The 27,996-nt window shown below is 64.2% G+C and overlaps 1 protein-coding gene across 2 annotated transcripts; it reads right to left on the bottom strand.

Annotated features, from left to right (window-relative positions):
• Positions 1–26,019, bottom strand: FCHO1 (FCH and mu domain containing endocytic adaptor 1). Of its 2 annotated transcripts, XM_074939435.1 has the most exons (30): positions 25,942–25,958; positions 21,429–21,662; positions 20,053–20,122; positions 18,183–18,267; positions 14,542–14,633; positions 14,143–14,217; positions 13,671–13,812; positions 13,201–13,353; positions 12,882–12,986; positions 11,381–11,479; positions 10,821–10,917; positions 10,607–10,651; positions 10,276–10,348; positions 10,087–10,108; positions 9,635–9,692; positions 8,614–8,795; positions 8,369–8,393; positions 7,696–7,758; positions 7,207–7,258; positions 6,732–6,823; positions 5,813–6,427; positions 5,106–5,218; positions 4,221–4,326; positions 3,916–4,027; positions 2,308–2,463; positions 2,064–2,196; positions 1,475–1,674; positions 1,093–1,157; positions 501–665; positions 1–162 (listed from the first exon to the last, which is right to left on the bottom strand). In XM_074939435.1, the coding sequence occupies exons 4-30, from the start codon at positions 18,207–18,209 to the stop codon at positions 140–142; spliced, it is 3,090 nt and encodes a 1,029-aa protein (XP_074795536.1). In that variant the 5' UTR covers positions 18,210–18,267; positions 20,053–20,122; positions 21,429–21,662; positions 25,942–25,958; the 3' UTR covers positions 1–139. The 2 variants fall into 2 exon arrangements, with proteins under 2 accessions (XP_074795536.1, XP_074795535.1); XM_074939434.1 differs by lacking the exon at positions 21,429–21,662 and having other exon boundaries at positions 25,942–26,019.
• Between the last annotated feature and the right edge of the window lie 1,977 nt (positions 26,020–27,996).

The following is a 27,996-nucleotide window of genomic DNA, read 5'->3' as shown; positions in this document are numbered from 1 at the left end:
CTCCCTCCAGATCCGACTTTGTTCCAGTGTTTAAAAATCCAACAGCAGAGAAACCCCCAGGGGCAGCAAACGACTGAATGAGCCAACGTCCGCTGGGGCTTTAAAACCAGGAATGAACAAGGGGGACGAGCGCAGCCGGTCAGGAGCCAGCCAGATAAATGCCTAGGAGGAAACACAACCGTGAGAGGCGGAGACAGACACTGGGGACTCCCGGTATAGGCCCCCCGCCTACCCAGCCTCCTCCACTCCCCTGTGCTCAGATCATATTCCCCGCCCTGGGATCTCTTTGTTAGTACGGCTTATTACCAATCCCACCCCAGATCAGGCCGCATCGTGCCAGGCCCTGGCTCCAAAAAGAGCTTCCAATCTAAACAAAGGATGAGAGGGGAAACTGAGGCACGGTGATGGACAGGAGTGGGAGGAGTTCTCCACGTGCAATCAGGTGGAAGTGTCATCCCGTCCCCCCCACCACCAGTGATGTGCCCAGCTCCTGCGGTTACCTGTGGCGAATCTCTTCTTCACCAGCGACATCCTGTACCCACTGCCCGCCAGCTCCACCTCCACGCCCGACAGGGTGCTGCCCTCGCTGGTGAACTGAGCCGCCACAGGGCTGGGTTTGCTGGGGCCGTAGAGGGGCTCCCAGCTGGCAGAGAGGTGGCCGCAGCCTGGGGACCAACGCGGAGACAGACGGGGCTCAGGATCTCACTGAGGGGTCAGACCCTGCCCACCCGGAGGGAGAACAGACTCCAGAGCACTGAGCTGGGGGGGGGCTGACACACCCTGGGGTTGGGGGTGCCAAGAGGGACAGCTGCTAAGAGCCACCCGACCCCCCTTCCCCTTAGCTCACCCAGGAAACCCTGTTCAGAACCAGGAGCTGGCAACAGGCCAGCAGGAGGCCCCGTACCCAGCTACCAGCCCCCTGCAGCCCCCCCAGGAGCCGCTATGGCCAGTGGGCATAGGGGCCAAGGGCCATGGGTTTGCAGCTCACACACAGCCCCTGGCTGCCCCAACATCAGAGGGAGGGAGGCTCAGCCCTCCCCCCGACAGCCGCCCCCCCCTCCACAACCGGGCAGGGGCACTGAGAGCTCTCACCGCCACGATCCGGGGCCCCAGGAACGTCCAGCAGCCTCCACAACAGACGCTTCTCCTCCAGGTTCCTGCGGGGCGAGAGAGACCGGGGGGGTGGGGGGGAATGTCACCCCACCAGGCGAGGGCTGGGGGCGCACACAGGTCCAGCCATTACCTGGTCTCCCCTGCCCGCACAGGACTCCCAGCTGCCTCCTACACCCCATCCCTCCTCCCCCCATAGCCCCCAGCTGCCTCTTGTCCCCCCTTCCTCTTCCCCCACCCCCGGGGCTCCCAGCCTCCTGCCCCCCCCCATCCTTCTCCCCCCCTCGGGACTCCCAGCTGCCTCCTGCCCCCTCCCCAACTCCTCCCCCCAGGCCTGAGCCGCCGCCCCCACCCCAGCTCTCACCAGCTGGCCGCAGGCTGCAGCCGCACGTTGGCGACCGGCTCCTCCACGGGCAGCAGCACCTGGACGTTGGCGAGGGGCCTGGGCATGGCCATGGCACCGGCGTTGTACCCGTACTCCACGCTGACCTGGGTGGCGGCCGTGGTGCAGTCCCAGCGCACGGCCAGCTGCAGGGGGGCCGCGCTTGGGCCCAGCTTGGAGAACTGCCAGGGGAGCAGAGAGCGGCTTGAGGGGCCGGCGCCCCGGCAGCAGTGGGGGGCTGGGAACAGCTTCTGCTCCCCCCGGAGCCCAGGGTAAAACCCAGGAGTCCTGGCTCCCAGCCCACCCTAGACTCTGCCGCCCTGAGAGAACCCAGGAGTCCTGGCTCCCAGCCTCCCCCTCTGCCCCCCGGCACTTTCTAAGCCAATAGACCCCACTCCCCTCCCAGAGCCTGGGGTAGAACCCAGAAACCCTGGCTCCCAGCCACCCCCTGCTCTAACCCACTAGACCTCACTCCCCTCCCAGAGCCACGGAGAGAACCCAGGAGTCCTGACCGCACCGCCTGGCGATAAGGGGATCCCGAGCGGGCAGGACTTCCCTGCTGGCACCTCACCTGGTACTTGAGAAGGGCCACGTTGTAGTAGGAGGCGGCCGGGGCCTGCTCCGCCTGCTTCTGCAGGTGCCCGGTGAGCGCCGGCATGTTGAGCCAGAAGTCCTTGGTGCTGGGGTCGCTCTGGGACGGGTCACTGCGGGTGGGAAAGGGGTGGGTCAGACCAGCTGGGATGCAGCCTCAGAGCCCCAGCAAAGCCCCCGTGCCCCCCCCCAGCTCCGTGGCCGAGCTGGCCCCACCCCGGTACCTGTACAGCAGCTCGGCGCTGGGCAGAAACTGCTCGATGAGTGCCGTGTTGAGCAGGCGGAAGCTCAGCACAGGCGGGGCTGGGCTCCCGCTGAAGACGTGGACGATGCCGGCGGGGAAGGACATGGTGAGCTCGCCCGTGATCTTCACCAGACAGCTGGGGGGGAGCCAGGCATTAACTCAGAGCCCCCCCCCACCCCCGGCAACGGGCGAGGAGAGCCCAACCCCCCACAGCCTACGGGGAGTCCAGCCCCACCACCCCCTCCGGGGGATTGTGGGAATGGAGGGAGGGGATCTCCCAGTTCCCACAATCCCCCAGGGCACTGGGGTGGCCAGATCTCCCATCTTTCCCCCCACCCCATTCCCACAATTCCCTGGGGCTTGGGGTGGGAAGGCAGTGGGATGGGAGATCCAGTCACCCCAATGGGGGGGGGGGTGATGCCGGCAGACCAGGTCCCAGCTCATGCCAAGGCCCCTATGTCTCCCCTGAACCCTGACAGATCCAGGGCTGGACCTGGCCGGGCTCAGCGTGTTGGTGGGGCCACGGGGGGGATTAGGGTTATAAGCAGCCGGGTCCCACGTGTTTGCTCTATCACTGCAAAGCACCGGCCAGGAGAGAACCAGTGCCACGTGCGAGATACCAGCCTCCCACAAGAGGGGTCCGCGCCCACCCACCCGCAGCAGACCAACCAGCATGGGACATCGGAGAACAAGACTTTGCCGGGGCTCCCCCCACCACGGCAGGAGACTTGCCCATGAGTCCCTGCAGCTCGAAGCCCAAGGCTGGAGAGGAATCGAAGGCCCTAACGAAGAGGAATGTGATCTTTTACGCTGCTTGGGCTCCGGGGGGGGGGGGGGGGGGCAGGGGAGAGAGGATTGCTAGGCAGAAGATCTCCAGGGCTTGGCCTGGGTTAGCCCCAAAGGAGACACAGAGCTTGTTTATCACAGAAGCTTCCGTTACTTTTGGAAGCCAGACTGGAACTGGTTTGAATGCATCTCTGTGGCCTGCTTTACCCTTGTCAATAGCTCGCCAATTTCCTTTCCCTAGTTAATGAATCTTTAGATCATCTACGATCAGACTGGCTAAGGGTTCGGTGCCAGATCTCAGGTGCAACTGGCCTGGGGCGAGTGACTGGTCCTTTGGGGCTGGGAGGAACCGGCCTATTGTTGTGATTTTTGGCGGGAGGGACCATCTCACCTGGGTGGCGAGACAGAGCAGGGCACCCCAGGGGACAGGCTGGGACTCCGTGAGCTGGTGAAATCGAAGCAAGGAATCCCAGCCAGTGCGGGGGCAAGCCCAGCTTCCCAACGGTCTGCCCTGAGCTTGGCACCATGGTGGAGCGTGGGTGGGGGGGAGGAAGAGATGGGAGAGCCACCCCCCCAGTGCCCAGCGGGATTGTGGGAAGGGGCAGGGAGTGAGGGATCCAGTCCCTGTCCTCCCCTCCCCAATGCCCCATGAGATTTGGGGGCAGATATCTAGCCCTGGCGCTCCTCCAAGCTGTCTCTCTTTCCCTCCCCATAACCAGGGCATCCGTAGGCCGGGCCCAACAGTGCCTGGGTTCAGGGAGCCCAGGCTGTAAACGAGGCTGGGCCCAATCCCCCACCTTACCTGTTGGGGTCCTGGCCCTTGAAGTAGGCATGGATGTACTCAGTGAAGGCAGTTGCCACAGGAAGAGCATCCTGGGATCCCAGCACCACGGGGCTGGGGCCTCGGGAGAGCCCTGGGGGGGGGCGGGAGGGGAGGTAGGGTCAGGTACGGAGCCTCCGCTCAATCCCAGCCCATAGCTCCCCCTTCCCTCCCCCGGCTTGGGCCCCCTCCTTTCTATCCACAGGTTCACCCCCTGCCCCCACCCCGATGCTCGGGGCTGGTCCCCTACCCTCCCACCCGGCCCACGCGACCCCCGGGGTACGTACCCAGCGCCGGCTGCGAGACCGTGAAGAAACTGCGCTCACCCAGGCTGGGCGGAGCCGAGTGGGAAGGGCCCGAATTCCACAGGGGAGAGGGGCTCAGGGAGCGGGACTGCAAAACCAAGGGCAGTACATGACCGTCCAGGCCAGGGACGGGTTAACCCAGTGGCAGGGCAAGGAGAGGATGGGAGAATCCAAGGGCCTGGGATCCCAAAGCACTTTGCAAATGGGAGCAGGATCATTAGCCCCATTGAACCGGTGGGGAAACTGAGGCACGGGATGAGACACGGACTTGCCCAGGGCCATCCAGCGGGTCAGGACTGAGCTGGAAATGGGTCCCAGTCTCCTGCTACCTACCAAACCTCACTTCCCTCCTGGATCCAGGAGCGCCAGCCCCACCACTAACCATTAGACTCCCCAGGAAAGCATATATCCCCCGCCAGACAGGACAAACCAGCCACCCCAGGGGGTCTGTGCGCTAGCGTCTGCTCCGGGATCTCAGCGACGGCCGGAGATCGGCCACCCTGGAGACCCCTCGAGGTTGGTCATGGCTGGTTTTTCCCTTGAGACGCAGACAAACCCCGCAGGGTGGGGGAAGGAGCCTTTAGCCTGAATCCGCCTCTACAAAGTTGAAAAATTCCTCGGGCTCCCGTCTGTTTCACTTCACCTCCAGCTCGGGGCCAACTTGCGGATCCGCTCCCCAGCCCCCACTAAGGGTCAGCGACGCCAGATCCCTGCAGAGCGCCGCGCTGGGACCCAGGTGATTGGGGTTCAAACCCCAGCTCTGCCAGACTCCCTGGACAACAAGTGACTTACTCACTCCGTGCCTCGGTTTCCCCATCCCTCCACACACACCCCGGCTCCCAGCCAGCACAGCGCAGCGCCACCCACCAGGTCACCGTGGCTGCAGGCGGCCTGCCCCTTCGAGGGCCTCTTCGTCCTGGAGCGCCGTGGGGGGGCCACCTTGGGGGCAGCGCTGGGTGGGGCGGGTGCAGGGGGAGGATCTGCAGAAGCACAAGGCAGGGGTGAGAGGCGGGGGTGGGTCAGGGTCTGTCCCATGGCATTGGGAGCGGGGGGAGGGGAGGCACATGGGAGGTGGCTGTGGGGTGGGGACGCAGGGGCAGGAGTGCCCCCCAGCCGCGTGCCGGGGTCGGTCCAGGAGCTCAGGAACCAGAGCTGGGTCACGCGGGGAAGCGACTCAGCCTGGCACCTAAACAGACACGTTTCCTCCTCACTAAGAGCGCCAGGCAGGTCGGATCGGCCAGTGCCTGAGAGACCTGGAGCGAGAATAGTGGGGCTGGCGCTGGTCAGGACTGAGGGGCACCAGCAGAGCTGGGGGGGAGCCCAGAGCTGGGATAGCAGGGGGGATTTCAGGGGCTGTGGGGTGGGATCGAGGGGCACCGGCAGAGCTGGGGGGAGCCCAGAGCTGGGATAGCAGGGGGGATTTCGGGGGGCTGCAGGGCTGAATTGAGGGCCACCAGAAGAGCAGTTGGGGGGGGGGGGGAAGGTCACCGCTCCTCGCGGTACCCCACTCTTGTGCTCTGGGAAGCAGGGAGCCGAGAGGCAGGTCCTTTCACAGCCCCCCGGGCCGTACTCACCAGGCTCAGCCCGGAGCTCAGGAATGGCCAGAGTGCTGCTGTCTGTCAGCCTGGGACCGGGCCCCTGGGGAGTCCACAGGGAGGGGCCGGAGGGCTCCCTGCAGCTGGGGGGCACCGGAGAGGACGAGGTGTTGGAGGGGGGGCAGGCCCCATGCTTGCAGGGCTGCAGGGCCTGGTCCAAGACAGGACTGAGAGGCCTGGCCACCGAGGCCTGGGGGTCCCCGGAGGGGTTGGGCGAAAGGGCCGTGGCGCTGGGGCAGCGGGAATCGTGCCGAGACCCCGCCCCTGAGTCCTCCCCGTTGGGCTCGGAGCCGAAGGCGGCAAAGCAGGGGGTGTCCCGGGGCCACCCCGTGGGGCTGGCGGGCGGGGGCAGCCAGGCGCTCTGCTCCTCCGAGGCGGCCGTCGTGGGGGGCAGGGCGCCCCGCTCCTCCTGGAGCCTCGGGGAGCCCTTGGCAGGCCGTCTGGCGAGGGGGCTCTGGGGCGTCCAGGGCCTGGAGTCCGGCGAGGGGCCCGTGGGGGGATGCGAGGGGGAGTCCAGCCCCGAGTCTTCCACGTTCTCTGGAGACGAGGAGGAGAAGGGAGACGGGCTGGAGCCCAGGCCGCAGGCTCGGGAGGCTGTGGAGACAGGGTGACCTTCCTGTCACGGATCCGCCAGCGCAGAGCCGCCTGCTGCCCCGCGCCACCGGAGGGAGCCGGCGAGGGCAGGGGCAAAGGGCAGCTTTGCAGAGCTCAGCACAGGGACTGCAATGCCCAGAAAAGCCAGCGGGGGGAGCCCTGGCTCCGAGCTGAAGCCAAAGCGCAGAACCCAGGAGTCCTGGTCCTATTCCCAGCTCTGTCTCACACACACTGTGAGATGTCCCCACCCCGCTGTGCCTCAGTTTCCCCTCCTGTGAGGCAGGCACTGGCAGACCACACCTACCTGGGAAATCCTCCGCTTCGAAGGCCGACTCCAGCGGGGGCCCGAACAGGGCTGCAGAAGGGGCTACGTCCGGCCGGGGCTTCCCTGCGCAGCTGGGGACAGACCAAAGGAGGGAGAGGAGGGAGATCAGTGGGGCCGCATGCACACTGTTACTCCTGGCCCCATCCTGTGCCCCAGGGTGTCTGCCCGAGACATCTGGGGCGCTGGCAGTGCTAGCTGTGGGGAAGGCCAGGCTGGGTGGGCCCTGCTGCAAAGGGGGCCCATTGCAGCCCCGTGGGGGTCCAGCACAGGAAGGGCCTGGGAAGGGCTGGTGTATCGAGGATGGGAGGCCCCCACCATGAGCTGACCATGCAGTCCCAAAACCACCCCAGCAGCCGGGCGCTGGTGCTCCGGAGAGCAGGCGCATCATACAAAGACCCTGACGTCCATCCCTCCCCATGAGCCCTCACTGCCCACGCCAAAGGTACCCCGGTACCTGGGAGTCCATACAGCAGGGTGGGGGGGCTGCAGCTTCCCAGACTCGTCACCTGCAGGAAAGGAGACGATCTGAGCCAGGACCCAGCCCCCAGCCAGCACCCAGAGCCACCGCACCCCTCCCGCAACTACCCCCCCAGCAACTGGCCACAGCCCCCACCCATCACACAGTCGGCCCCACCAACTGCCCTTAGGCCAGTGAAAGCTTCTGAGGCTGCCTGCCTGAGTCTGCAGAGAGGCTGAACCAACAGGACCTGGGACGGGGTGCTGCCCTGAGGCCTCTAGTATGGGCGTTAATTCTGACCCCTACCGATGGTCACCTTGATCTCAGTATTAACCACGTCACTGCCAAGCCTTTGGAAAGAACCTAGCACACAGCTACTGTAGCACACTAGGGCGGGGCCTGTGGCCACAGGGGCAGGATTTGCAAAGCACCACGTTTCCCTCCTTGCCCCCCTCTCCCCCCCACTGTCTCCAGACACGGCCTCACCTGTACCCAGGGCCCTGACAGAGCCCACATCCACCGTGACGGTCATCGCTACCGGTAAGTGCCCTGGGGAATAACCACACAGAGGGCATCACTGGGGCCCCGGGACTGGAACCTGGACAGCTCCCGACACAGCAAAATGAGAAATAACGCCCCCTCTTCAGAAGGCTGGCCGGGAGGGGGTCACGGTGCCTGCCAGAGCCCTCTGCAGCGGGGCCCATGCTCTTGTATCCAGATGGGAGAGTCACTAGGGGCTGAGCAGTGCTGGGGTCATAGGAAAGGGGCAGCCCCCCGTTATCCAGGGCACCCAGAGCTAGGAGGAGGGAGATCTGGCTGAGCCCTCACAAAATTAAGACCGCCCATCAGAAACTGCTCTGGGCAAAGGACAGCTCAGAACTGCCCAGAGGGCCGGGGTGCAGAGCCAGCCTCTGGGGGGCGCTGCCAGGACAGGATTGGCACCCGTCTCCCCAGACAGGTGGGGGGGGGGGTCCACAGGCGCCCTGCGTGGACCTCCCCTGCTGCATGGCCCATTGTACCCACAACAATCTCCCCCCACCCCACCCGACCCGGGTTTGGCATCTCCCCTGTCCACCCCTACAGAACCCTCTGCTTCAGAGCCGGGGAGGGGAGCACGGGGGGGGGGGGGGGAGGGGGAGAACAGCTGAGCCACACTTACTGCAGGACTGTCTCTTCACCGTGCCCTGCGAGAGAACAAGGGGGAGGGGGGATCACCAGGGTGGCAGTTAGCAGCCCAGCCCTGCAGCCCCCAGCCCCATGGCCACCCCTCCCCTCCCAGACCCACAGCCACCCCCTCCACTCCCCCCCAGCCCCACCACTGCTCCCTCCCAGCCACCAGCCTGGTCCCATGCCACTGCACCCCAGAGGTCCCCTGCTTCCCCCGGCTCAGCCCCTGGCTCTCACCCCAGTGCTGGGGGGCAGGGGGAGGTTCCCCACCGTCGCCTTGAGCTGCTCCACAGCGGCTTGGCCACTGCCAGCGGCGTCGCAGGGCTGCAGGGGCTTGATGCGGACGTAGAACTTGCGGGGCTCGTCCTCGTCCTCGTAGTCCGAGTCGCTGGACGAGCAGCCGTGGGTCCCGCCCGAGCCTGAGCCGGGGTTCAAGGGAAAAGCCCCCAGACCGGAGTGGCGCTGAGCCCCAGCCTGCCATTCTCCCGGCCGCCCACTAGGTGTCGCCTCCACCCCAGTTCACTGCATCGAACCCAGCAGTCCTGGCCTGGCGCCAAACCCTTGCCCAGCCTAACTGGCTCCCCCTCCATCAGCCCTGAATCATCAGCCAGGCTGGGCTGGGTCCCCCAGAGACCCAGGTTCTGTTCCCGGCTCCACCCCCAACCCCCCGGGGTCCCTGGGCAGGTCCCTGCAGCACTGGGCTGCAGCTTCCCCCATCTGTGAAGCGGGGTCTGGGTCTAATCAGGCCACAGGCTGTTTGGGGCAGCACCCGACCCAATGGGCCTGGATCCCAGCTGGGGTCTTGAGTGCCAATAAGGACTCCCAGTGCCAGTTTGGGCAATGCCACGTGCCCCTCGCTCACAGGGCCTATGCCAGGCGTGGATCTGTAGGGGAGAGTCCTGCCAGGCCGGGGTTCCCTGCCACAAAACCAGGGGAGCCCTCCCCTGATCCGAGCCTACATCTCTCGGGCTCAGCCCAGGCCCTGCTGTGTTCCAGGGCCAGCGGCTCTGAGCCCAGCCTGGTTCCCCCAGCACAGGGGGTTTGGAAACCGAGTTCCTGCCCTGGCACGTTAGTGCAGCCAAGCAGGGGAGCTGGATGCCCGGCACCCCTGCCCCCCACCCCCAGGACATGGACCCGGGCGCCGCCAGGCAGGAGAGGAACTGTCTGGGCAGGGGACCAGGGGCTGAGCCCACCAGCCCCTCCCACGCCCAGCTGGGCCCCATCCTGGCACTCGCCCCGCCAGTCAGCCCAAGGATACTGCTCTGGTTGATGTCAGGCCGTACAGTGAATCCCTCCTCGTCCACATCCGGGCAGGTCTGCGGGGGGAGAACGCAGTAGGGGGGAGGGGGTTAGAGGCCACACGCCCCACCCCACCCAGGAGGGACCCTCCTCCATCACCCATTCAATCCCAGGGGCATCTACCAGGCCTGCCAGTGAGGGGGACAGCGGGGGCAGCCCAGGGCTGGGACAGCAGGGCGCTGCGGGTCGGGAACGTGTGATTTCAGCGCTGCAGAACCCCTGGGGCAGGGGTCCCCCCCCCCCCCGAACTTGCCCCAGGTGGACACCGCCCAGCCCCCCATTACCGAGAGCTGCTGGGCCCTAGCGAGTCTGGCAGCACCATGGGCAGGTGCCAGCGAAGGAAGGAACGTGGCCGGATCCACCCCCTACTTCCCCCCGGCTGGCAGCGCGTCACCCAGGGCAGCTACTCACCAAGTCAGTGTCTGGGGACTCCCTGGGGGGGGGAAGAGAGAGAGAGAATCAAACCCCCTGGAACTGCCCGGAGAAGCCCAGCAAGGCAGGGAGGATGGATGGGCCGGAGGTGGGGGAGATGCAGGGTAGGGAGGATGGATAAGGGGGGCAGGAGGGGAAGAGGAGCAGTAGGGGCAGGGGGGAGCTCACACAGTGTCTCGCTCTCGGTCTCTCCGGCTCAGCCCGGGGATGCGGAAGGCTTTGCTGAGGCTCCTCTTGGGCCCTGTGGGGGACAGAGCGGGTGAGCGGCTCCTGGTGCAGATCCAGCCCTCTTCCCCCAGGAGACGGCTCGGCCCCCCAAGCCGGGACAGCTGGGCTCTGGGTGCTCCCAGCTCCTCCCCACAGGCATCACCTCCGCCGCCCGCCCAGAGCCCTTCCCCAGCGATGATCCCAACGTCCCGGCTCCCCTGCCCCCGTGGCCGCCTCCTCCCAGGCGATGCCCCAGCACCCACGGGGCCGCCAGCTGCAGAGACGTACTTGCCTTCCTGTGCTGGGACCGTTCTGCACTCGTCGAAATCCAGCACCCCTGCCAACAGAGAGCAGGGCAGGGGTCAGCCTGGCAGAGACGCCCACCCCACCTGCCCCAGGCCCCGTGCAACGTGTGCAAGAGCAAGCCCTGCCCCTCCACATGCAACAGTGCAAGCCCCGCCCTTCAGCCCCATGCAAGAGTGAGCCCCTCCCTCGCGTGCCCTCACCCGGCCTCTCACGCCCGGTGCCCTTGCTCTCGGCGAATCTCTGCAGCAGCATCTCGATGCCGATGTTCTCCACGTTCTGCTTGAATTCCTCGTGCACCTGGGGGCGGGAGGGAGGAAGAGCTCAGGCTGCAGCACTCATCTCGCTGGTGACTGCCCAGGCCCCCCTCCCCCATTCGCTCCCCACCCCCAGCAGCGTCTCCTTCGGGCAGGATGAGATTGTGGGGGTTACAGCTGCCCTCTCCTGTACCCCCCTTCCCACTGCCCCCCAACACCCGATGCCCCAGCGCACACCCACGCCCCCCTCTCCACAGCTCACCCGCCCCCCGCCCTAGCGCACGCCCCCGCCCCCCTCTCCAGCGCACGCCCCCGCCCCCTCTCCACCGCCCACCCGCCCCCCGCCCTAGCGCACGCCCCCGCCCCCCTCTCCACCGCCCACCCGCCCCAGCGCACACCCCCGCCACCCTCTCCACAGCCCACCCGCCCCCCGCCCTAGCGCATGCCCCCGCCCCCCTCTCCACAGCCCACCCCCACCAAACACACAGACACCCCGGGGTGCGCACCTGTCCGATCTGCACATGCGTGTCCTCCACGGAGTGTGAGTAGGAGCTGATCAGCCCCTTCATGTGGCGCAGGTGGGTCTCCTCCAGCTCCTGGAACCGCTGCCGGGGGGGGGGGGCGGGTGTGGAGCAGTTAGATGAGGGGGGTCTGTGCAGAGGGTGGAGTTCCCAGTGGCATCTCTCTCAGGCCCCCCCCCCAGCCCAGCTGGACCCCTGCAGTATGGTGCCCCCCTCCCAGCCCCATCACCAGCCCACACCGCCCCACACTACCCCGAATGAGATTCGAGGCAGATTCCCTCTGCCCCCACACCCTCCAGTGGCTGCCCCTTGCCCCCCACAGCCCCCCAACACCCACCTCCCCCCATGCTAAAGAAGTATGGGCTGGATGAATGCACTATAAGGTGGGTAGAAAGCTGGCTAGATTGTCGGGCTCAACGGGTAGTGATAAATGGCTCCATGTCTAGTTGGCAGCCGGTGTCAAGTGGAGTGCCCCAGGGGTCGGTCCTGGGGCCGGTTTTGTTCAATATCTTCATAAATGATCTGGAGGATGGTGTGGATTGCACTCTCAGCAAATTTGCAGATGATACTAAACTGGGAGGAGTGGTAGATACGCTGGAGGGGAGGGATAGGATACAGAAGGACCTAGACAAATTGGAGGATTGGGCCAAAAGAAATCTGATGAGGTTCAATAAGGATAAGTGCAGGGTCCTGCACTTAGGATGGAAGAATCCCATGCACCGCTACAGACTAGGGACCGAATGGCTAGGCAGCAGTTCTGCGGAAAAGGACCTAGGGGTGACAGTGGACGAGAAGCTGGATATGAGTCAACAGTGTGCCCTTGTTGCCAAGAAGGCCAATGGCATTTTGGGATGTATAAGTAGGGGCATAGCCAGCAGATCGAGGGATGTGATCGTTCCCCTCTATTCGACACTGGTGAGGCCTCATCTGGAGTACTGTGTCCAGTTTTGGGCCCCACACTACAAGAAGGATGTGGATAAATTGGAGAGAGTCCAGCGAAGGGCAACAAAAATGATTAGGGGTCTAGAGCACATGACTTATGAGGAGAGGCTGAGGGAGCTGGGATTGTTTAGTCTGCGGAAGAGAAGAATGAGGGGGGATTTGATAGCTGCTTTCAACTACCTGAAAGGGGGTTCCAAAGAGGATGGCTCTAGACTGTTCTCAATGGTATCAGATGACAGAACGAGGAGTAATGGTCTCAAGTTGCAGTGGGGGAGGTTTAGGTTGGATATTAGGAAAAACTTTTTCACCAAGAGGGTGGTGAAACACTGGAATGCGTTACCTAGGGAGGTGGTAGAATCTCCTTCCTTAGAGGTTTTTAAGGTCAGGCTTGACAAAGCCCTGGCTGGGATGATTTAACTGGGAATTGGTCCTGCTTCGAGCAGGGGGTTGGACTAGATGAACTTCTGGGGTCCCTTCCAACCCTGATATTCTATGATTCTATGATTCTATGCATCCTTGCCTCTGCGCCCACCTCCCCACTTACCACGGCCGAGTCCAGCATTCTCTGCTCAAAGTCGGCCCGGGCCATGTTGTACTTCTCCACTGCACGGCGCAGGGCCTCAGCCGCCTTCTTCGACTTCCGCTCGGCCTGGCGGGGGCAGGACAGAAGGGGGGTGGGAGCTGGGAGCAAGGGCTCAGCTGCTCTGCCCTGCCATGGGAAGCGGGCATCGGGGCAGTCCCCACTTGTCAATGGGGCACTGCCTGCCCCAATCACCCCAGCCCCTCCCATGCCGGTCAGATCCCCGGGTGATGGGCCACAGCCCCCTTCTCCCCCCCATCGCCAGCCACCCACCCCCCAGTACCTTGTCGATCTCCTTCTGGTTGGTTCCCTCCCGGCGCAGGCGCTCGGCCTCCAAGCACTTGCTGTGATAATTCTCCTTGGACTTGGGCACCAGCTGGGCGACACCCTGCAGCAGCTGGATGGCCTCCAGGGTCCCCGACACCTCCTCCTTGGACTGGGGGGGGAAGAGAAGGGCCTGGAGATGGTGGGGAGGGGAACTCCCCCCCCCCCCCAACCTAAATGCCCCTGTCCCAGGGATGCCCCTTGGTGGGGAGCAGGGAATTTGGCTTTCTGGGCCCATTCAGCCCTTGGCATCTCAGCCTGCCAGGCGAGGGGCGCCTGGCCCAGCGAGAGCCAGGTGCAGCCACCCCCTGCCGGCAGGTGCCCAGGCAGAGCTCCCAGTTCCCTGAGCCCATGGCACCCAGGGAGCCTCGCTGACAGCAGCCCCAGGAGTAAGGGGTGGGATTGTACCAGGGACGGGGCGGCGTGTACCTTCTTGTGCGCCTTGCCCTGCTCTTCCCCGTAGCGGGCGATCTCCTTGAGCAGGTCGTGCAGCTTCTTCACCAGCTCCAGGTGGCAGAGTGCCAGCTTGTCGGAGGAGACCCGGAACACCTCCCAGAGCGGGGCAAAAGTCCTGCCGGGGCCGAGACGCAGGCGCTGAGAGCAGGCCCCCCCTTACCCCCGCCCGGGACCTCGCACCACCCTGGGATGGGCAACTGGGTCTGCGGGCAGTGGGAAGCCTCCGGTCCCATGGGCACCCCCCAGTGGCCAGCGCTGAGTGGGTCCAAAGGAACGCCCCCCTGCCAGGATTGCGGAGCGGATGGGGGCATTGGAAGATACAGGGGAGCCCTCTCATCTCTGCAAGGCCCATGCGGCTGGAGGGGGGCCTTCCAGCAGCAGGAGGTTCACACAGGGACGGGGCTCAGACACGCAGGCCCGGCCCCCCGCGCCCTGCCCCGCTCACCCGAGCTGCGTGCCATTGGTGGCCATCTTGGCCAACTTGGCCATGGACTTGCCATAGGTCTCCTCCACGGTGGCCCTGGAAGCAGAGAGAGAGAGAGAGAGAGAGAGAGAGAGAGAGGGGGGAGGGAGCATGAGGGGAGCGAACGGGCAGCGCCCGGGGGGCAGCATGTGGTGGGGGCAGCACGTGGTGGGGGTGGGCGCTGCCCTGCCACACGCCGGGGAACGGCAGAGACAGCCCCAGGGCCCTGGCAGGGCTCAGCTCCACCCCTGGGGCACAAGACTGCATTGCCCTGAGCACCAGCTCCCCGCTGGCCCAGAGCTGGGGCAATACGCCCCCCTCGGGGGCAGAAAGCACCGTGCTGCTGGGGCCCAGGCGCCCCTCCCGCACCCCCGGCCCTACCTCTCACGGACAAAGTCGGCCAGCTCCTTGGTGGAGACCTGCCCATGCTTCACATTGTGGTACAGCACGTCGAAGCCCTGGTTCTTCTCTCCCTGCAGCGGGCGGCAGAGAGCAGAGGGTGAAGGGGGCAGAGCGCCGCCAGGCCCAGATCCTGCCCCTATCCCTGGGCGCTCTCCAGTGGGCTTCGGGGGCAGGGGCATCTGGGGTCCCTGGCTCTGCCTACAGGCCAGACAGGACCCCACGGGCGGGGGGTCCCCCACAGTCACGGCCCATTGCCTTCCCTCCTGCCCAATCCACAGCCCCAGCTCTCCCTGCCCCATGGTGGCAGGGAAACCCAGCCAGGCCTGAACTCTGCCCACCCCCCGTCTCAGCATTTGCCAGGGAGGCCCAGTGGCCACTAGCTCAGAGCAGCGGCCTTGGGGGGAAAGGTGGCAGGATGGCATTTGCCAGCCCTCCCCAGCACTTGCTCCAGGAGCACGGGGTGCCGTGGGGCTGCTCTCCCCCAGCTCTAGGATCCCCCTGGACTATTTCAACCCTTCCCCCAAGTCAGCCCCCCCCACTCTGGCCTTCTTGTAAACAACCCAGCCACGTGGCCGCAGGCTCATAGTGACCCCCCCAATGCGGGGGTGGTGCCAGCCACACCCGCTGTGTAGAAAGCAGGAGTCCGGGCAGGGCCGTGCAGGAGAGGGGCTGACGGGAACTTGCTCGGTGCCAAGCTCCAACAGGCATGTGGTGCCAGCCATGGGCAGGCAGCTGGGCGGGCTCCCACTCACGCTCTGGGATGGGGGTGGCACAGATGCACCTTCCCACTACCTCAGCTCCTCCGGGAGCCTCCCCCAGCCAGGCAGCGGGCACCACAGCCAGGGCTGGGCAGGGAGGGAAGAGGTCCGGGTGGCGGTGCTCCCCGGCTCTGTGCTGGAGATGGGTATGAAATGCCCATTGGTTGGGGGGGCCCCACATCCTGCAGCAGAGGAGAAGGGCGATGGGTGGGCAATGCCATTTAAACACACCAGCCCCCCACATCCTGGGCTGGTTGCCAAGGGGGGCTGTGGGCACCCCGTGAGTGAGCTCACAAGTGCCTGTAGACAGCCCGTTCCCGCCCCACACCCAGCACCCCATGAAGCAGCAGCCACAGCTGCTGGGGAGACAGGCTGGAAGCGCAGGACGTTAGGGAGGGGTGGCCCAGGGGAAATCTGACCCCTCCCCCCGCCGGGTAAGAAGTGGGGTGTGACAGCCGGGGCAGAGGTGTGGGGCAGGAGGGTAAAGGAGATGCAGCAGTTAGTGAAGGCTCACAACCCCACTCCCTCCCAAGTCAGCATCACTAGCCCCGTGTTACAGCCATGGGGAAACTGAGGCACGGGGCAGGGAAGTGACTGGTGCAAGGTGGGAGGGGCAGCCTTTGACCCCAGGCATCCTTAGCTCCCAGGCCCACTTGCGAGGAGAGGGGGGCAGGGAGCAGCCGGCTCTGTCATCGGTGGTTGGGGCTCAACCCAACAGGGAATGATGGGGGGGGCAGTTCACTCTGGCAGCCCCCTGGCAATCTCCCTGCACCACCAGCACCCATGTGCGCCCCAGCACAGAGCACTGGGCATGGCAGGCAGAACTCCTGGGTTCTAGACCCAGCTCTGGCGCATACCGTCCACCCCGCGGCCTTTCCGAGGTGGGCTGCGGTCGGCATGGCCCAGGTCCTTGGCAGCCCCCTACCCCACACCTCTGCCTCTGGAGATCCCAGGTGGGGGTGGGGGAGGGTAAGGGTGCGCTGCCGCTTTAAGAAAGCCTCCTGGCAGAGCCACTGGGGCAGCAAGGAGAGAGCAGTGCACGGGGCTGGCACCAGCCCCCGGGTCCCGTTGCTACGGGCGATGGGGTTGCCTAGCTACGACTTTGCCCTCCTGCTTATAAACTGGATCTGGTTGGAGGAACACAAGGGGGGGAGCATCATTTTTGGGGGAAAGAACGGAGACACCCCCCCCACACACACTTCCCGGGCGCTGCGCGAGGCACGGCTGCAGGCAGGCGGCACCAGGCCGGGCGCGCTCGGACCAGGCAGTGGGCAGGTGTCGGCTCTCGCCCAAGCCAGGCCCACCCAGCCCAGACCCCGAGAGATGGAAGTGACCCATACCTGCTCACGGCTCACCCCCAACTGCACAGGGAGGGGGGTGCCCCCTCCCATCCCAGTGGGGCTGGACAGCAGCTGGCGTGTGCCCTGCGGCCATACCAGGCACGCCACCCTCTGGCCAGGCAAATGCCCCCCAGCTAGTCATAGCGGAGCAGTCCACACGGAGGAGGACCAGTGGCCTCATAGCCCGTCTCCAGGCTCCCAGATCTGTGCAATCTCCACATCTACCCCCCGCCCAGAGTCTAATGGGCTCCTTGCCCCTGTACTGGCGCAGGTCTCCCCCATCACGGCTCCTGCCGGCTAGAAATCTCCCCAGCGCAGCCAGGCCTCCAGGGCCAGCCGGGGACTGCCTGCAGGGCAGCGGCAGGGCCCGATCTCCCCGCACAATGTGCATCCATCACCAAGGTATTTCGGCAGCTCCGCAGTCCTCCCGGGGCTGTTTCCCTTCCCAGCAGCAAGCTGCAGAGGTGGAGAGCCCCTAACTTCCCACAGCTAGAGGAAAGAACCCCCCCCCCCCCCGACATCCCCAGAGCAGAGAGCACAGAGCCTGGAAATCCCCCTTTTTGGCAGAGTGGGCACAGAAGGGGCAAGGGGAAGCCCAGCCAGGGTGTTACAATGCACCAGATGGTCACAGCCACCCAAGCCGGGGAACTCCGGGCCAGCAGACCCATGGCCAGCACAGCCTAATCATTCGGGGAGCCCCTCCCCGCAGCTCTGCACCAGGGACAGCCTAGGTTCTCTGGCTCCCAGATCTGCACTCAGTCCCCTGGGCCACATCCGCCCTGCCACCCCACAGGGGCAGTCCCAGTTCAAAGCCAGTTTGCAGCAAGGACAGTCAGGCCCACATTTCCAACTGGCAGAGGGGCAGCGCGGCCTAGGAGACAGGAGCGCAAGATAGAGTCGGGTGCAAGGGGAGTCCGGACTCCTGGGTTCTCTTCCCAGCATTGCCACCAATCTGCTGCGGGACCTCAGGCGAATTACTGCCTCAGTTTCCCAGCTGTGTAATGGGAATAAGACTCCAGAGCTCGTGTCCACCAGCCTCCTAAGCCAGCCCCATGCCAGCCAGAGCGGGGCATTACAGTGTCCGGGCCAGGCGCATACCCCAACGCAGACCCACACGCTGCAGTCAGGGCCCAGCTCTGCTTTGGGACCTAAGGAGGCAGCAAGCGCCAGCTGCAGCCAGAGAAGGAATGTAGCCCCCTGTCCTCCACGCAGATCCGACTCCGGACCAGGGCCTCAGTGCTCCGCAGCGGGAAGGGCCCTGTCCGATGGGAACAGATCCATCCCCACACCAGCACTGGCGGACCAGAGCCATGGAGGCGGAGCAATGCACGCTGGGATATGTAGTCTTGCTCGGCTCTCCCGCCATCTGGGCTGCCCCCACCTTCCCCAGCAATTGCTCCTCCGTCAGCTCTGGGGTTTATGGACAGGACCCATCTCTCCAAGGATGCTAAGGAACAACCCAGCTCCATTCGAACCCCACAGCTCAGAGTCCCCCCCCCATACCCTCAAAGGAGACACTTACCCAGAAATGCTCCCCAAAACAGGACATCTTGGAGCTGCGCGGGACGACGCTCCCTCCCGGATCCTGCAGCTCAGCTCTCCGGCCTCTGGAGCAAACACAGAGATCAGGTGGTGCAGAGGCAGGTTTCTTCCCGTCACGCCCCACAGGGAGCACCGCAGGACAGAGAGATCTCTGCTTGGGGGCGGGGGGGGGGGAGAGCTGCTTAACGAGACAACAAGGGGACAGGCCCATGGGGACACCGGGGAATAGGTGTGATACATAATCCTCCAAGGGTGGGAACATGCTTGAGAGGTTAGAGCAAGGCAAGCGGGGTGTCAGGACTCCTGGGTTCTATTTCCAGCTCCAGGAGGAAATGGGATCTAGTGGTTAGAGCTGGAGGGAGCTGGGACTCCAGACTTTTGAGTTCTAGTCCCAGCTCTACCAGACTTGTAATGGTTAAATTCTTCCGGTGCCTTGCTTTCCCCACCCCCAAGGCACAGAGCCTCTCACAAGGACAGCCTGCAGACTAGGACTCGGGACTCCCGGGTTCCACCTCTGATTCTGCCACCGACTCCCTGCATGAGTCAGTGCAGCCCAGTGCCTCAGTTTCCCCACTCAACGCAGAACCGGCCAGCCTCCCCTCCCTCCCCGCAGGCTAGCGGGGAAAAGCCGCGCCCGCGTGGTGCTCGGGGGCAGAGCCAGGGTCTAACGGGGGCGAAGCACTTTGGAACAGGGCGCGTTTCTTTTAAAACCTAATCAGCTCGCAGACCCCGTGCTGCCGTATCCATGGAAACGGGCTGTTCTTTATATCCCACACTCGCTGGAGCCCAGAGAGCGGCCGTGCCTGCATGTGCCGCCCTGTCCTCACACTCCTCGAAAGGGCTGGCCCTGCCGCCCAGACACCCCGGCGCATCGGGTGGCGTGTGCAGGGTGGCTATCTCCAAACCCGAGGAGGTTTTGGACCCTGGCCGCGTGTCCCCACCACCCAGGGAGCCTCTCTCGGCACTGGTACAAGCCAGCAAGGAGGGCTGATCAGCGCCAGGCAGTGAGCAGGTGCTAAATGTCACGGCGAGGACCCAGGGATTGGACGCTTGAGGAATGCGGCCAGGGTGAGGGCTGGGACTGACACCGGATACACGGCTGAATAATGAATGAGGCTCTGCCTTGCTCCCCCAGCACCTCTGTCTGCAGCATCCCAGCGCACTCACCAAACCACCTAACGCCTAGGCCACCTTCCCCATGAGGAAACCGAGGCACGGGACGGGGAGTTGCCCAAGGTTGCAGAGCTAGTCAGAAATGGGAACAGAACCCAGGAGTCCCGAGTCCCAATCCTCCCTCCCCCATCCTAGCCACTAAATCCTACTCCCTTCTCAGCGCTGGGGAAGAGAACCCAGGAGTCTCGGCTCCCAGCTGCCCCTGCCAGATTGCTGGAGCCCCCAGCTCAGAGGGGATCCCTGGGCCATATAGCAAGGCGAGGCACAAGCACGACTTTGTAGAGACCCTCACAGCCTACCGGGTCCCTAGTTCTCTAGCCCAGGGTGGGGGCGCACCTGGCTGGCCAGTAACCACCCCCTGCATCACCTGCTTGAGGTGAGCCTGGGGTCTCTAGTTCCCAGCACAGCACCGCAGTCCATGGGGGAAGCCCCAGCCCCTGGGCTCGTTCACAGCCCCCCGAGCTCTCCTCCCAGCCTACCCCTCCCCCTCCCCCTCCGTGCAGGAGAGAAAAACAGGAAACTAGAAAATCTTTGCACGCTCAGTTTTTTCCTTCTCTCTTTCAGGCCTTGGGGTTGGGGTGGGGGCCAAGCTGCTCAGTTCTTGCCCTGGTGCTGAGCCCTGGCCCCATCTGCAGCAGGGCCAGCCCCCATGGGCCCCCCAGGGCCACCAGACTCACCCAGCACTGACGGGCGCACGGTCCCCGCTGGTTCATCCTCAGCTCTGTCCTCCTGGGGGACCCAGCACAGCTGAGAGAGAGAGAGAAACCAGAAGTTAGCACAGCACCACTTCCGCTGTGGGGGACCGGGGGGGCCACCAGCCAGTTAAGCAGAACCAACACCTGTGAGTGCCTGCTGCCTCCGCCCACCCCTGGCCCGGCCTGGCACCCCCGCTCCTCTGGCACATGACAGGAATGGGCAGGTCTCAACTCGGGGCATTTCCTAACCAGCCCCCCCGCCAAGCCACATCTGCCCCTCCCACTCATGTGGGGCTGCTCTGCACACTTACCACCTCCCATCCCCAGGGCCCAGGGCACTTTCTAAAGGAGGAGAAACTGAGGAAACAGTTAGGGGAAACTGAGGCATGGAAAGGGAAAGCGACTTGCCTGAGGTCAAACAGCAGAGCCGGGAATAGAACTCAGAGCTCCTGAGTCCCCGGCCAATGCTCTACCCACCACACCCCGCTGCCTCCGGCCTAGTCATACTCACCCCCAGGCACTGAAGGCTCACGCCCCCACCACCACCGTCCGCTCTACCAGAGAAACCCGGTGAGATGGCGCTTCCCGTCCCTGCTAGCCCTGTCTTTCCACGGCAGCCTCACACACGCAGACATGGGGCTGGGCACAGGAGCAGGGAGGGGGACCCAGATGGGAGCGGAGCGGAATCCACTTTGGGAGCAATGACCCAGAGTGGAAATCGATCAGTCCTGCTGCCCTGCCCAGCCTGTGGGCTCAGGAATCAACAGGGGGCACCTGCCTGGCAGGGGGAGGAAGCTGGGGACTCCTCCGCCAATGCTAGGAAGCAATCAAAGCAGGGGCCCTCGTCCCCAGTGCTGGGACGCCAGCTGGGCACCCCCTTACACCGAATGAGGAAGGGGCTTTGCAGCCAGACTATCCTAGATGGGCCACAGAGATTCCCTGATGCACCCATGGCATCCCCTGCACGGCCCCTCGCCAGACAGAGGGGACGACGCCACCAGCCCTCTTCTCTGATGGGCTTTGGCGTCTCAGGGGCAGCAAGAATCTGCTCCAATTGTTGGCAGAAGGGGAGGGGGGAGGTCGGAGTCTGCTCCCTTTCCCAGCCTGGAGGGCACTCTGCCAACAAAAGGGTTCATATTTCTATAGTCCCTCCTCTTTCCCCCCGCGCCTCGGCCAACGTGATCCCTGCTTATCGGTGAAATGCAGCCACCTCTGGGACGGAACATGGCAGCTGTTTAACCGCACCCAGCAACGTGGCACACACCAAAGAGCAGGGAACCCCCATGGCAGGCTGGGATGGCCACAGCCCCCGGATGGAGCTGCAGAAGGGACGGAAGCTCCCCAGGGTAGACTCTCACCAGGTCAACGCAGGCTGCATCCTGGAGCTCTGCATCTCAGCCATAAGACCCCAGGATCAGGTCTCACAATGCCCCTGCCCCCACCTTGCCAGGCAAGCTGAGTTCTTCTATGCACACTGCCCACAGAGGTTGGCAAGGCCTGGCTCATGCCATGGTACAGCACCCACGTGGTGATGGGCACCTGTCGGCGCCGGTGCCATCTCCGCCAGCACCGGCCCAGCAGACGCTGGTCACCTGGAAGCACGGAAGGGAGTCAGAGGGATCGAGAGGCCCTAGCTGCCTTGTGACTCCTCTGGGGTGCCCCAGGGCTGGTGCCAGACTCACACTGCCAGGCTCTGACCTGCAGGGGGCATAAACGCACCCTGGAGCGAGGGTGGGGGTCACACCCCGCTGGAGTCAGCACAGCATTTAGGGGGAGGTACAGCGCCAGCCCACGGAGGGCGCTGGGCTGGGAGGGCAGGGGGCTGTGGGTCAGGACTGAGGGGCACCAGCAGAGGCGGAGGGGGGGTATGTTCGAACTGCCGCAGAGAGAAGCTTGCACAACACCCACCTCCGCTGCCAATCTCTCCATTTCACAAGCACTAAAATTAACGCACAGAAGATGGAAAAGGCCCAGAGCGCAAGGAACAAAGCAAACCCGGGGGGGCGGGGGGCGCAGCCTGATCGGGTCCAGCAGCGCTGGCCCCCAGGGAGCAGCAAGGCCTGCGGACAGAAGTCCCCAAACCCAGACGTGTCTGCACCGGCCAGGGGACATCAGGGGCTGGGGATTAAACATTAACCTCAGCCCAGGCAGAGCAGGCCAGGGAGCACAGAGCCTGCCTTAAACATGGGGATACCCCCCCTCCAGCCGCCTCCCCACCCTTCTCAGTACCAGGCCCCCACCCCGAACGCTGCCCCCTGCTCACCCAAGGCCTGGCCCCCCCTGTATGCCCCAGCAACTTCTAAGGTAGGGTACTTGGTTCAAGGTACTTGTACCTTCTCGAGGGTACTTGGCCCAGTTTTTGGGGGGGAGGGGCAGAGGGGGTGCAGGCCCTGAGTTACGCCTCCCATTGGCAACGGAAGCTCACAGGGAGGGTCTTGTGCCATCAGGCTCATTGTGTGCACCTGGCAGGGGAATTGGACGCCTGGGTCCTTTCTTCCCAGCTAGGCCGCTCCAGCAGCCTTCCCTCCATGAGAGTCCAAGAGGCCCAGCACAGTCCCACATCCTAGGATGAGCCGCGAGCAGAGGGCGAGAGGATGGTGGGGCAGGGTGCTGGCTGGAGGGCTCCCCGGTCCCCGTGCCCCAGCAGTGGAGGAGGGGGCAGAGACGGGGAGGAGCAGCACCTTGCTTGCCAGGCCATCCTGGAGTCATAACCCAGGAGTCCTCCCACACCCATGCATGCCCTGATCTCTAGGGCACAGGCATTCCAACCCCCAGCTCCCGCGATCCCTAGGCCCCGCCCTAGGCACACGAGCGCACGCCTGCCTTTGATTTGCCAGGCGCCCCAGTCAAACCGACCAAACAGATCTTCAGATGTTGCAGCCACGGGGAGACGTCTCCTGGAACCCAGCGCCCAGCTGTGCAGCTCAGGCCCCAGAGGGATGGGGGGGGACCGAGGGGGGGAAGGAATTCAGCTCTCCCAGCTAGCAACAGAAGCTGCACCGCTCCACGGGGTCATTCCAGGCCAAGCTGCCACTCTGGGCAAGGCCTGAATAAGACGCAAGAGGAAGATGCGCAGGACTGGGCCTGCGGGGCACTGGGCTTGGCAGGAACCGGGCAGTGCGCTGGAGCAGATTAACACAGAGACAAACAACAAGCGGTCGTCTCAGCCGCCTGGCACTGCCAGGGCCTCCCGCGTGGACGCAGGAAATGAGCACGCCAGGCCCCGATCTCACCCCCTTCCTGGAGCAGCTGCCAAACCTCCCCGGGCAACTGGTACCACAGCAAATTTACATCAAGAAGCTCCCCCACCCCCAGTCAGTGCTTGGCCCTGCCCGCCCCGACCCCCCCCCCCCCCAAATGCCAGGGCACAAGGCCTGCCAGGGCTCTAGCTCCGGTATTGCCAGTCAGCTTCCTTCAGTCACTGGCATAGCAGGTTTTCCCCGGCTCAGATCCAGGCGCACACAGGGAGAAGCTGCAACAGGAGAACATGCCCCATCGCTGAGCCAAGCTCTCAGCGGCAGAGCGAGCCCTTTCCCACTACCCTCGCCCGCCCTCTGGGGCGGGGGAACCCTGGATAGGCTGGAACAAAGCGGCCCACAAGGCTTTCAACCCTTCCCATCGACAGTCCCAAACTAGGAGCTTTACGGCTCAAGGTGCCGGGTTTCAGAACTGGCCTGGAAGCTCTGCCGAGGGGAAGCAGGGCTCTCGAGCTCTCAGCAGATCTAACACCTAGGTTTAAGGAGGTAGGAGGAGGTAAACGGGCCCTCCCTTAGCTACCATGGATGGCCCAGTCTGGGAGCCACTGCGTGCCAACCCGGTCCTACCCTGCCAGCGTAGGACTAGAGCAAGACATGGCAGCACTTCCCACTCAGCATGTGCCATGCTTGCAAAGTGGGCAATATGCTGCCCTCTAGTGGTCTGTGCACGGAGGATAACACTCTACTACTGCTACCAGCTAATGGCCTTACCCCTTTGGCTCACCCAGGTCTAGGCTGAAGATCCCAGGTTCAAACCCATCTCGGATCGGCACCAGAGCAGGTGGGAGCCAGAATGGGAGATGAGCAGCAACATTATTGGAGCTCGTCAGAGAGGGGCAGGGAACGCACAGCCAGCCCCGCCAGCCTGAAGCACCAGCAACGGTGCTTCCCAGGATCCAGTCACCACATGGACTCTCAAAGGATCCTCATCAACCGAGATGACAAAGGGCACAAGGCCCAGACAACCCGAGCATCCCAGTGAATGAAATATGCAAGAAGGTCACTGCGGACGCATCTCAGGAGGGGCAGGGGGGCCACGATGGACCTCAAAGGACCCACCACCCACTTGCTCCATAGGCAACAGGTCAAGGAAACCGTGGGTCATCCCAGGCCAGATGCCAACACACACAGCCGCTTCCCCCCCCGAAATGTTTCCACCCACCTGAGCGTCAGCCCTTCATTCAAAGGAGAGGATCCATGCACTGGCAAGGAGAGCTCCGGCCACCCATGAGCCCCTTTGCTCCGGAGAGCATGCAGCACACAACCCAACCCTGCAACACTCCCAGCGGCCGCCCACAAGCCACATTCAGTGAGCACTCCCTGTCGCCCCACGTCAGAGGCCTCAAACGGCGCGTGCTTCCATGTGCGTGGCAGATGAAAGAGAAACAGAACGTTTAAACAGCACCTCTGAAGAACACTTAGCGAGCTGGCGCGCGCTTTCGGGTCTGCCTCTCCCACACACAAGCCGCGGAGACAACCTGACAGCCTCGCCGTCGTTCAGGCTTCAACAGAGACAACTGCTTGGGAAGGCGTTCTCTCCCCCCGCCCCCACCCTTCCCCGACAGGCAGAAACCTGCTGGCATCTTGCACCCGTGTGAAGCCAGCCGAGGGGCAACCGCTCACCCGACATGGGGATCACAGCCTGCGTGCGCGCCAAGTAAGGCTGGGGTTAAAGAACCCCCCCCACACACACACACTAAAATCCTTCCACACCCCCATAGCGCGGGAGGAGAAATCCAAGTCCGCTGCAAGGATCGGGGGGGGGGGGGGGGGAAGCACATTTCTGAGTCCCCGCATCCAACGGCCTTCACCCGAGAGCACAGACACCTGCCCCAAACCTGCAGGGCTGGAAAATTTCAGGCAGGTGGCTGGGCTCAGGCAGCTCGGGAGCAGGGAGCGAATCCCCCAGCTGCAGGGACACTGCCAAAAATATTAAAAGCGCCTTCCCAGCGAAGCTACACGCTTGCCAGCCCCCCCACACACACGAGCCCCCCCATCTCACCTTCCTAGCACCTGGCTCAACTCATGCCCTCCCCGGGCCCTTGCCTGCTAATGACAAACACTGGATTTTTCCAGGCCAGACCCTCAGCTGGTGTGATTATGGTCTTCAGTGGGGCTGGGGCCCACAGCCACCAAACGAGGGGATGGGGGGGGAAATCTGGCCCCCACTGGAGCGGGGGCCCACTGACACCAGCCAGAGAGGGGAGAGGAAAGTGGCCCCACACAGAATTCATTTTACCCTCCCTTTCCCATGACAGACGGGCACCTGCCCCCTAGCCCGAGGGGGGAGATTTGCGGGGCGGCCAGTCCCTGCCAGGGGTCTCAGACCAGCAGGTCACCCCCGTGCACACCCCAGGCCCACAGAGGGGGACCCCACGCGGGATCGGCCGCGGGCGGGGAGGGGGGAGAAGCGCAGGCGGCTCGCAGAAGGGAGGGGCGGCCCCTGTATGGGGGGGGATCAGTGGGGCGAGCGGGGCGCACAGAGCAGCGGCAGCTCCCAGCTGGCCCCCCAGCTCCCCATGGCGAGGGCAGGTCACGGGCGGCGGGAGCCCAGAAGAGGCCTCCGGGGGGGGGCCCGGAGCAGCAGCCCGGCCCCGGGGCAGGGCGCACTCACCTCTCCGAGCCCCGGCGGCGAGCGCAGCCGGACCCGCCCGCCCAGTGCCCCGGCTCGGGCTGCAGCCGCCTGCCCGCCCCGCAGCCGGCCGGGCTGGAGCGGGGGCGGGGCCCGCGCGGGGGCCCCGTCGGGATTGGCTGGTGGGCAGGTGGTGGTTACAAAAGGAAACAGGAGCGGCTCCTGATTGGCCCAGCCGGCGGGGATATTGCTCTTGGCTGGATATTTGCATCTTTAAAGTGACAGCGCCCCCTTTTCCCTCACCCGCACCCCCCCCTTAGCCCGCTGCTTTGTATGTTGCCGGGGGGAGCCGCCGAGGCACCCCCTTCCAGCCCCCCAGAAGGTGGGCTGCTCCTCTGCTGGGGTCAGAGACCTGGGGCCTCTGCTTGTGCTCAAAGGAGCCGGGCGCTGGGCCAGGCCCAGGGGAAAAGCAATGAATAAATAATAAACCCTGAAACCCTGGATCTGGGCACCTGCCGGGGAGGGGAGGGGCGTGAAGTAGGTGCCTTGGGCAGCAGTAATGCAATCATGGATTTAATGTCCCTAAACCTACCATGCACCCTGGTTGGCCTCTAATGCCCCTAAGCTTCTAATGCACCAAGATCTGGCTATAAAGTCCCTGAAGCTAATATACCTAAACCCGGGTGGATCCAATCACCCTACAAGCCAATGCCCTTAAAAGTGTATCTACAGCTCCTCACCCTAGAACGCGCCTCAGCCTGAACCCAGCGTCCCTTGTGTTGGTTGTAACACACCTGCACTGGGGCATAATGCCCCGACTCCATCGTATCCCATTTCAGCCTGGGTCTAGTGTCCTCACCACGCTGCCAGGCCCAGAGGCCCTGCGAGGATATTCAGGATCAGGGCGGTCCTGGTTGGACTGGCCTTTGTCTGCGCTGCCAGCACTCACACTGGCTGGTACGTTCCAATCCTCTGGCTGCAGCCTGAAGTGAGCTCATAGCCCTGCTTCAGCTGACACCAGGACAGGTTTGTTTTCAGGCTGGAGCCCATCACTTACTGTTCAGCAGCTGCTGGGGTGGGGTGGGGGTGGGGGGTGAGGATGCGCTCACTAGCCTGCCAGATGTGCCCTGACGTGCCATCAGTCTCCGTGTCCCACTAACAGCTGGGCAACCCTGCTCATTCTCCTGCCCTGAGTGGTGCCTCTCAACCGGCTTCACATAAACACATTCCTTAACCAAGGCTCGGGGCATGACTTGTCCCTGGGAACATAGGGACAACGTGAAGCACGTAGAAGGACAACAACTTGCCTGAGAACATGCAGCCAGGCAGCATCAGAGCCAGAACTAGAATCCAGGACCCTGACTCCTAGCTCCCTGTTCTAAGCCCTAGACTCCACTTCCACCACATGTCAGAACTAGCACCTCGGAAGCCTGACCCCTTGCTCCTGTGCTAACCGGTGGACAACCGCTCCTCTCTGGCGGAGTTGCAGGTACTTCCTGTCACGGAGTGTGGGGGAGTCCAGGCCCTGCACCCCTCTTCCTGGGATTCACTGAGACTCTCAGCCAGCCAGTAAAACAGAAGGTTTATTGGACAACAGGAACACAGTCCAAAACAGAGCTTGTGGGTACACCCAGGACCCCTCAGTGAAGTCCTTCTGGGGGAGCACGGAGCTTAGACCCCAGCCCTGGGGTTCCCTGTGTTCCTCCACCCAGCCCCAAACTGAAACTAAACCCACCGAGCAGGTTCCCTGCTGCAGCCTCCATCCACATTCCTGGGCAGAGGTGTCACCTCCCCCTCCCCCTCCTGGCTCAGGTGACAGGCTCTCAGGTCTCCCGTCCCCAGGGCACATTCCCAGGTCAACACTCCCCCCTCCCTGCTGCGTCACATCGTCACATCTCTCCCCCCTTCGAGACTGAACTGAGTGGGGTCACTGTGACCAGTGACCTGGGGAAGTTCGGGGCCCCCTCTCCGGGACAGCGCATCCGCTATCAGGTTGGCACTTCCCTTCACATGGACCACGTCCATGTCGTAATCCTGCAGGAGCAGGCTCCACCTCAGGAGCTTGGCGTTGGCTCCTTTCATCTGGTGCAGCCAGGT

This window comes from Natator depressus, chromosome 25 (genome assembly GCF_965152275.1).
Source record: "Natator depressus isolate rNatDep1 chromosome 25, rNatDep2.hap1, whole genome shotgun sequence".
In the NCBI taxonomy this organism is placed as follows: Eukaryota; Metazoa; Chordata; order Testudines; family Cheloniidae; genus Natator; species Natator depressus.
The sequence above is the reverse complement of the archived record's forward strand: the minus strand, read 5'-3'. Positions and strand labels throughout refer to the sequence as shown.